Here is a 9,920-nt window from a genome sequence, read left to right on the forward strand (position 1 = left end):
GTTTACCTTCATCTCGTTGAGGTTGAGCACTGGGAGGTACTGCTGGCGCGTGTAGGTCTTGCTCCAGTCGATGGGCAGGATGTTCCCGAAGTTCCCCGTGATGGTCCACCACATCCTGGGAACACGAGAAGAGGAAGACAGTTAATACTCACACTCTCAAGGCATTTTAAGGACAAGATAAGGGACGGAAAATATATACCTATCTAGTTTCAACATACCATCTACAGCAGGTGAAAACGATCAATACTCTCAAGGCATCCCATGACAAGATATTGGACGGAAAATATACCAACCTAATTTCGACATACGATCTAAAACAGGTGAAAACGATCAGTACTTACATCTTTTGGGCATTTCAAAAGAGGGTGTGGAAAATAAATACCTACCTACTTTGAACGTATCGTGCAAGGCTCTTTTCTAGACCTTGATATCGTGTAAACAGGAAATAAAAATAAAGAGAACAAGAGGTGATACATAGTTACATTCTCAAGGCATTTCAGGATAAGACGGCAAATAAATACCTACCTAGTTTGAATATAGAGTGTAAACAGGAAAGAAAGGTGAAGTGAAAAAGAAAAAACAAAGAAAAACAAAACAAACCAGAATAATGAAGTTCCCATAATACCACAATACCACGAGAAATACCAACAAGAAATAGACTACAAGAATACCACAAGAAATAGACACAACTTCTAATTTCATATATAACAACCAAATAAATATATAGACTTTATGATAATTCTACATATATAAGAGAGAAAAACAACAGGGGGACATTTCAGAGTTAAAGATAAATATATAGAGGAAACTGCTATACAATAAATTAAAATAAAAAAATAAAAAATAAACTAAAAACTACCAATAATAAAAAAGAAACAAAGCAGTAATCAGGAATACAAATTACTTAATAAAAACACAAGTAATTAAATATATATAAAACCCCCACAAAGGAGTAATTAGGATCACGAAAAATATAATTAAGGCGAAGAAAACTACTCAACTCGACTTTCCCAGGCAAATGAGCACCTGGGGCGGGGCTAATGACCGTGGGAACTACTCAGGTGAGATGGGCTAACGACTCTACCTGGGACGTGTGGGGGGGGGAGGGAGGGAGGAGGGAGATGTTAGGACAAGTTATATAGGAGTGGGAAGAATAGGAGAAGGAAGGAAGGAAAGGAAGAGAAAAGAAAGGAAAGATGAGGAAAAGGAAGGAACGAAGAAGGGAAGGAAGGAGAAGGAGATAAAAGGAAATGTTAGGACAAGTTAGGAGAGGGGAGGAGTTGCAGGGAGGGAAGGAGAAGGGAAAAGAGAGGAGAGGAGAGGGAAGGAAAAGAGAGAAGCAAGGAAAGGGGAGAGAGGGATGGAAAGGGAAGGAGAGGGATGGAAGAGAGGGAAGGAAAGGGAAGAAGAGCGAGAGAAGGAGAGGAGAGAAATGGAGAGGGAAGGAGAGGCAAGGAGAGGGGAGGAGGAGGAGGAGGAGGAGGAGGAGGAAGGACCAGGGTTACTCACTTTCCCTTTTTACTCACGATTTTACTGTTATTTTTATTTTTCCCTTTTTATTTAGTTGTTTTTTTCTATTTTTTTTATTTTTTATACTTTTTTTCTTCTTAAAGAGTCTGTTTGAATTACTTGTTTGTTTGTTCGTTGGTTGGTTAAGTGTTCTATTATTCCTATTTTTCTTTTTTTATGATATTGTTTTCTTCATTTATTTTCTTCTGTAATTTATGTTTTTTTTTAAAGTTATTTATTAGCTTGATTTTGTATATATTATTTTTATCTCTCTCTCTCTCTCTCTCTCTCTCTCTCTCTCTCTCTCTCTCTCTCTCTCTCTCTCTCTCTCTCTCTCTCTCTCTCTCTCTCTCTCTCTCTCTCTCTCTCTAATAGTCTCTACTTAGTGCCTCTAATTTCCTCCTCCTTAACACCTTCCTCCTTTCTCTCTCCTCCTCCTCCTCCTCCTCCTCTCCCCTCTCTCTCCTCTTACTTCCCTCCTCTCCCCTTCCTCTTCCTCCTTAACGAATGCTTACTTCACTTCCTCCTCCTCTTCCCCCTCCTCCTCCAGTGTTTACTTCCTCTCCTCCTCTTTCTTCACCTTCCTCCCTATTATTTTTCTCTTCTTCTCCTCCTCCTCCTCTCTATTCTCCTCTTCTTCTCCTCCTCCTCCTCTCTATTCTCCTCTTGTTCTCCTCCCCCTTCACTCTCCTTCTTCCTTCCTGACTTATTCCTCCTTATGGTCATACTCTTCCTTCCTCTTCCTCCTCCTCCTTCACTATCCTTCTTCCTTCCTGGCATATTCCTCCTTATGGTCATACTCTTCCTTCCTCCTCCTCCTCCTCCTCCTCCTCTTCCCCTTTAACAGATTCTCACCTTAAGAGAATCCCAGGTGAGTCATGCCACCCCTTACCTCCCCCCCCTTTCCCCTCATCCCATTACCTCCTCCTCCTCCTCTTTATCATCTCATTTCCCTTTTCCTCCCCTGGTTTTGTTTGTTCTATTTTTTTCTACACATTTCCTCTCTCTCTCTCTCTCTCTCTCTCTCTCTCTCTCTCTCTCTCTCTCTCTCTCTCTCTCTCTCTCTCTCTCTCTCTCTCTCAGTATACATCAGATACCAAATATTTAGTGGGTGTTGGAATTCTCTCTCTCTCTCTCTCTCTCTCTCTCTCTCTCTCTCTCTCTCTCTCTCTCTCTCTCTCTCTCTCTCTCTCTCTCTCTCTCTCTCTCTCTCTCTCTCTCTCTCTCTCTCTCTCCTGTTTAGGTATCGTCTGACATGCACATCCTAGTTTGTCAGAAGGGAGGGAGGGAGGGAGAAGAGGAGGAAGAAGGGAGGAGAGAGGAGGAGAGAAGGAAGAAGGGAGGAGGAAGAGAGGAGACTATTAGTGTTCCTTTTCTTCCTCTACCAGTATCCTCTCTCTCTCTCTCTCTCTCTCTCTCTCTCTCTCTCTCTCTCTCTCTCTCTCTCTCTCTCTCTTTTACACACAAACTCGAGTAATAATTTTCGTGTGTGTGTGTGTGTGTCCTCAGAGGGAATGTTGGTATTCCCTTGCAAGGATTCCTCGGGTAGGATATCAGGAGGAGGAGGAAAACGAGAAGGAGGAAAAAGGAGGAGGAGGAGGAGGAGGAGGAGGAGGAGGAGGAGGAGGAGATTACGGGAAAGGTCGAAAGGATATTATGAGAGAGAGAGAGAATATACCACACATAATCCCTGTCTCATCTCCCATTCCTCCTCTTCCACCTCCACCTCCTCCTCCTCCTCCACTTGACCAGCAAATAAGCCTCCTCCCTCTATTTCGTCCCCTTGTAAGGAGGAGGAGGAGGAGGAAGAAGAAGAGAAGGAGGAAGAGGAGGAGAACAGAAAAAATGGTACCCGAGTTTGGTGTGTGTGTGTGTGTGTGTGTGTGTGTATGTGTGTTTATGTGTGTGTGTGTGTGTGTGTGTGTGTGTGTGTGTGTGTGTGTTCCTCCATATACACACACTTCCGTACTGCATTTCTCTCATAAATTTTCCTTCTTTTTTCCCTCCTTCCTTTCATTCCAACCTAACATTCTCTCTCTCTCTCTCTCTCTCTCTCTCTCTCTCTCTCTCTCTCTCTCTCTCTCTCCGCACCCAGCGAGGTATATTTATAGAGCGAACACGAACGAAGGGAAGAGAATAACAACAAAAAGAATATGATTTTAACGAACCATACTGCCTCCTCCTCCATCTCCTCCTCTTCTTCTTCTTTTTCTTCTTCTACTTCTTATTTTTCTTTTTGCTCTTTTTCTTCTACTTCTCATCCCCCTTCTTCTTCTTCTCCTTTTTTTTCTTTTTGCTCTTTTTCTTCTACTTCTCCTACCCATTCTTCTTCTCCTTCTCCTCCTCCACCTTATAGTACGTAATATTCCTCTAGGCTTGGTTTTATAGCCCAATTAATTCATTTTTTCCTTCCCCTTCGTTTTAATCTTCCTCCTCCTCCTCCTTCTGCACCTGCTTCTCATCCTGCTCTTCACTCTTCCTCCCCTCCTCCTCCTCCTCCTGTTAAATGCCAATTAATTCAAATTTCCTCCTCCTCCTCCTCCTCCTCCTGGTTACATCATCCTTGGTGTAATCTAAATTTAAATAAGTCTTCAATAAGTAATAAAGATAATGATAATGAAAATAATAATACCATACTAGCATAACTACCCCCACTTCTACTACTACTACTACTACTACTACTACTACTACTACTACTACTACTACTACTACTACTACTACTACTACTACTACTACTACTACTACTACTACTACTACTACTACTACTACTACTATTACTATTACTACTACTACTACTACTACTACCCTCCCTTCCCTGTGCAAAAATAATAATAGAATGACAGCAATTCAACACACACAAAAGACCTAATGAAGAAGAAATAAATAGGAAAAAAGAAGAAAAAATAACATTCCACACATTCCTCTTAAGACTGACTCAGCGACGCTTAAGAGGAACTTCTTGAAACCAGAAGGAGGAGGAGGAGGAGGAGGAAGAAGAGGAGGAGGAGGAGGAGGAGGTGGTGGAGGAGGAGGGGATGCAACCTTGGTCCTAGTCCTCCTCATCTTTCTCCTCCTCCTCCTTCTCCTCCTCCCCCTCCTCTTTCTCTTCCTCCTACACCAAGAGGAATAAGGGCTCTCTGTGACCTCCTCCTCCTCCTCCTCCTCTTCCTCCTCGTGACCCCAGTTGACCTCCAGTTAGTGACCTTCTCTAGGGGGTCACTATAGGATTACACATTGATGGGAGTCAAGTGGATGCTAAATACTCTCTCTCTCTCTCTCTCTCTCTCTCTCTCTCTCTCTCTCTCTCTCTCTCTCTCTCTCTCTCTCTCTCTCTCTGTGTTTTTCTTTTCAGAACTAAATTACTGTAAAAAAAGTCTTCTTCTTCTTCTTCTTCTTCTTCCCCTTTTCCTCAGTCACGTGGGAACATTTGCAGTGTTACCAAGAGCAGACAAACCAGTTAATCACTGTTGCCAATTCTGCACGTGTATGGAAGTGTTGCCAGAGAGAGAGAGAGAGAGAGAGAGAGAGACCACAGGAAGGTATCAGGTTAACCCGTGTCGCGTTCCCCACACGTTTCAAACAGGGATGACACGCGACAAGGAGGAAGAGGAAGGGGAAGAGGAGGAAAAAGAGGAAAAAGAGGAGGAAAATGAGGGAAGGAGGAGGAGGAGGAAGGGGAGACATGGAAAAAATAGTGAGCAGGATGAGGGGAGAAAGAGAGTAGCAGAGTGGAGGAAAAGGAAGTAAGGAGAAAATGGAAGAATAGAGAGTGGAGAGAAGATGGAAGAGGATGAGGGAGGAGGGAACAAGTAATGGAAGAAAAAGGAAATAAAAAACAATGATAATGATGATGATGAAAACTGAGAGAGGGAAAGAGAAGAAAGGAGAAGGGAAGAGGGAAGGAGAGGGAAAGGGAGGGAAGGGGAGGAGAGGGAAGGAAAGGAGGTGAAAACAGATGAAAAAGAGGAGGGAGATGATGATGGAAACGGAGAGAAAAGAAACAGAGAAGGGATGCCAAGGGGAAGAGAGGGGAGGAAAGGGAGAAAAAGGGAAGGAGAGAAGGAAGGAGAGGGGAGGAGAGGGAAGAAAAAGAAAGGAGAGAGAAGTGGAGGAATGTAGAAGGAAGGAGAGAAAAAAAGAGGGAGGAGAGGGAAGGGGAGGTCACGAGAGAGAAGATGGGAGAAGAGGAAGAAGAGGGAAAGATGGTGAAAGAGAGGGAATGAGAGAGGAGAGGAGGGAAAGAGAGGAAGAGAGGGGGAAAGGGGAGGAGAGGTCAGCAAACAAGCGCAGAGATTGACCTGGACACGGCAAGGTCAACAAGAGAGAGGAAGGGCGAGCAACAACAACAGCAACAACAACAACAACAATTACCACCACTACTACTATTACTACTACTACTACTACTACTTTCCCTTTCTACACGTGAACCTAAACACACCTGAATCAATAAGCCACACAGTTAACCCTTAAAACAACAGGCAGGTGTGTGTCAAGCCCTTTAAACCCCGACAGGTGTGTGTGTGTGTGTGTGTGTGTGTGTGTGTGTGTGTGTGTGTGTGTGTGTGTGTGTGTGTGTGTGTGTGTCGCCCCCCCTCCCCCCCCTTTTCCTCCCTTGCCCTTTTTAACTTAACATCACCTTTCTCCTCCTCCTCCTCCTCCTCCTCCTCCTCCTCCTCCTCCACCTCCTCCCACTCACCACCCAACACCTGTCCCCTCATATGTTCACCTTCCTCCTCCTCCTCCTCCTCCTCCTTTCACTCCAAAAATGGTGGTTACTTTTTTTTCTTGATAGATGAGTCAACGCTACAGTACCGAACGAGTGTGTGTGTGTGTGTGTGTGTGTGTGTGTGTGTGTGTGTGTGTGTGTGTGTGTGTGTGTGTGTGTGTGTGTGTGTGTGTGTGTGTGTGTGTCGCACCTGTCTGCCTCAGTTTGTCTATATAAGGGGAAGTACACACCTGGTAATTTAGGGATCAATTTAAAGGTACAGGTAACTTATGGAGACAGGTGAGAGGCCGCCCTTCCTGCCCTGCCTATTAGGGGCTTACCTGTGTGAAGTGGGCAGGTAACACCCTATTAACATCCCCTCACACACGGACAGGTAAATAGGTGGATAGGTAAATAGACAGGTAGGTGGATAGGTATAGGTAGGTAGGTGGGTAAACAAGGTGCTTAACGATGAGAGATAGAGATTGAGATAGACAGATAGATAGAAAGAGCGAAGGAACTAAGTAGAAGGAGAAGAGATAAAAGAAAAAAAAAACCCCGTATACAAGAAGATAAAAAAAGAGAAATAAATAAATAGATAGAAAGATATAGATAGATAAATATAGATAGACAGACGTAGATAGAGAGAAGAAACTAACTAAAAGAAGAAAAGGTAAAAGAAAAAAAAATACTGTATACAAAGGAAATAAAACGAAAAAGGGAATGAAAAAGATAGATAGATAGAAAGATAAATAGATAGATAGAGAGAGAGACACACAGACAGACAGAAACAGATGCAGGCCACACGTACGCACACACAATCTCTCTAAGCCTAACATGGTGAACCGACCTGAAAAAATGAAGTACAAGAATTGAAATCAAATAACCAGCGAGAGAGAGAGAGTGTGTTTACCTTCAAGACTCCTGTTAATCCCCCCTGGTTCATCCCTTCACCTGTGGCTTTTGCACCTGACAAACGACAAAATATTTTCTCACCTGTGCGAGATTAAGGCAGAGAGAGAGAGAGAGAGAGAGAATGGAGTCTTCAGTCTCTCTCCTTCTATATCTTTTGACGGTTGAAGAGACACAGCAATCCTCTCTCTCCTCCTCCTCCTCCTCCTCCTCCTCCTTCTCCTCTCCCTTCTCCTTCTCTTCCCCGTAACCCCTACCAGTTCAATCACAGTTTTTTGACCTCTCTCTCTCTCTCTCTCTCTCTCTCTCTCTCTCTCTCTCTCTCTCTCTGCCTTCTGTTTTTCCCACTCCCTTTCATCTCCCTTTTCCTCTTTCCATTCTTTTCATATTCCTCCTTTCTCCCCCTCTCTTCCCCTTTCACAAAATTTTCATACCTTCTCCCTTTCCACCTCAATCATCAACTTCCCTTCTTCTCCCTTTTCTGGTTCCTAATCTCTTTGTTTCTCCTTTCATTCTCTCTCTTCCTCCTAAATTATCAATATTCTCTTTTATTTCCTTCTTCTAATCCCCATTCTGTCTCTCTCCCTTTCTTTCTTTACTCTCCTTTCTTCCCAATCATCAATGTTATCTCTTATCTCCCTTTTCTAATTCCCATTCGCTTTGTTTCTATTTACTTTCCAACCTTTTTCTTCTCAATCATCACTATGTTCTCGTATTTCCCTCTTTTAGTCTCCAATCTGGCTATCTTGTCTTCCATTCTCTCTCTCCCTTCTCCCAAATCATCAACATTCCCTCACTTCCCTTTTCTAATCCACAATCTTTCTGTCTCATCTTCAATCCTATTCTTTTCATCTCCCCAATCATCAGCATTCTCTCACTTCCCTTTTCTAATCCACAATCTTTCTGTCTCATCTTCAGTCCTATTCTTTCCATCTCCCCAATCATCAGCATTCTCTCACTTCCCTTTTTCTAATCCACATTCTCTCTCTTCCTCCCTTCTCAAACCACTTCCACTTTCCCACAATTTCCTCGTCCTCTCATTCGTCCCATCAAAACCTCAACTTCCCCAATCATTTCTCCCCCAATCCCCACGTTATTATATTTCCCCAGTCCCCAATTTCTTCCTCTATTCCCAAATCATATTCCCCAGATCTTTAAATGAGTTCTATGTCCTTTTATTCCCCTCCTCCCCAAGCTTTTGTAACGCCCCTTCTCCCCTTTTATCCTTTCACTTTCTTCTTCCCCAACTCCCCAATTTCCCCAGATCTTCAAATCCGTTCTTCGTCTCATTTCCCCATCTGCTTACCCCAGCTTTTCTTGTATACCCTTTCCCTTTCTCCCAATCCTTCTGTTCTTCCCCATCCTCCTCCTCTTCCTCCCCACTATTCTTCCTTCGTAACCCTTTTTTTGTTATACCTTTCATGCCATTCCCCTTCACTCTTCACCGCATTTCCTCCTCCTCCTCCTCCTCCTCCTCCTCCTCCTCCTCTTCTTCTTCTTCCTCCTCCTCCTCTCATTCGTATTCTGTTTGATCTGTTTCCTACAACCTGTCTTTCTCCTTTCTCTTTCCTCCTTCTTCTTCTCCGTCTCCTCCTCCTCCTCTTCCTCCTTCTTCCAAATCTCTTATCTTATTGCATTGTGTTGAGGAGGAGGAGGAGGAGGAAGAAAGGTAACGACTCCTCCTCCTCCTCCTCTCCTCCTCCCTCACCCCCCGGAGAGAACAAGGGTACCTGGATAAAGTACACCTGGAGGGAAGAGGGACCGTGCGTGCGTGCGTGCGTGTGTGTGTGTGTGTGTGTGTGTGTGTGTGTGTGTGTGTGTGTGTGTGTGTGTGTGTGTATGTGTGTGTGGAGGGGGACTCAAGGACATCTCAAAACCCACATCCTTCTGCAACACACACACACACACACACACCGCTCAATTTACGTGTCTAGAAATATTTTGTTGGTGCAGATACACACACACACACACACACACACACACACACACACACACACACACACACACACACACACACACACACTTTTTTTTTTATCTCCTAATACACAACTTTCTTTTCTTACCTTGTTCTTCTTCCTTCTTTACTCTCCCTTTCTTCTTCTTTTCTACCTTTAATTAACAAGTGTAAATAACCTTGCTTTCTAATTTTCTCTACTTTATGCACCTAATCTATTTTTTTGTTATTTTTTTATTTATTTCTATTTTGTATTTATTATTATTATTATTATTTGTTATGTAATAGTGATAATAATTTGTTTTCTATATGGTTATAACAGAACTTAATTTTAGTGTGTTTGTGTTTGTTTGTTTGTTTGTTTGTGCGTCTCACCTGGCGTGGTCAGCGTCCAGCAGTTCCTGTACCTGAGTGGGCAGGTAAGGGAGCGACGCCCCCCCCTCCCCCTCATGGCAGGAGCAGTAGCACAGAGCCTCCTCCTCCTCCTCCTTCTCTTCTTCTTTCTCTTCCGTCACTCGTTCCACGTCTCTGTCTTCCTCTTCTTCCTTTGCTTCGCTCTTTTCATCGTCCACTTTTATGTCATGTTCTGTTTTCTTTCTTTCCTCCTCCTCCTCTTCCTTCTCCTTTTCCACCTCCTCATTGTTTTCCTCCTCCTCCACGCCACTTTCCTCCCGCTCTTCGCCATGCTTCTGTACTTTCCTCGGGCGAGTGTCTTTCTCCTCTACTTTCTCCTCGCCGTCTCCAGCCTCGGTGGCTTGGCGACATTTACACGTGCACAAAATGTTCTTCTTGATCCACTCCTCGTCCACCTGCACGCCCACGCCGGCACCCACGCCCTCA

At 43.8% G+C, this 9,920-nt stretch overlaps 1 protein-coding gene across 3 annotated transcripts in view; it reads right to left on the reverse strand.

Annotated features, from left to right (window-relative positions):
* LOC127005551 (serine/arginine repetitive matrix protein 1-like) overlaps positions 1–9,920 on the reverse strand; it is a 67,787-nt gene that overhangs the window by 20,922 nt on the left and 36,945 nt on the right. For all 3 annotated transcript variants that reach the window (XM_050874481.1, XM_050874482.1, XM_050874480.1), the window contains exons 2-3: positions 9,456–9,920; positions 7–115 (exon numbers count right to left, since the gene is read on the reverse strand). The exon at positions 9,456–9,920 is cut by the window's right edge and continues 1,738 nt beyond it. In XM_050874481.1, the coding sequence (XP_050730438.1) occupies positions 7–115; positions 9,456–9,920 (574 nt within the window). The remainder of the gene's footprint in view (positions 1–6; positions 116–9,455) is intronic.

The sequence above is a fragment of the Eriocheir sinensis genome, chromosome 30 (genome assembly GCF_024679095.1).
Source record: "Eriocheir sinensis breed Jianghai 21 chromosome 30, ASM2467909v1, whole genome shotgun sequence".
NCBI classification, from domain to species: domain Eukaryota; kingdom Metazoa; phylum Arthropoda; class Malacostraca; order Decapoda; family Varunidae; genus Eriocheir; species Eriocheir sinensis.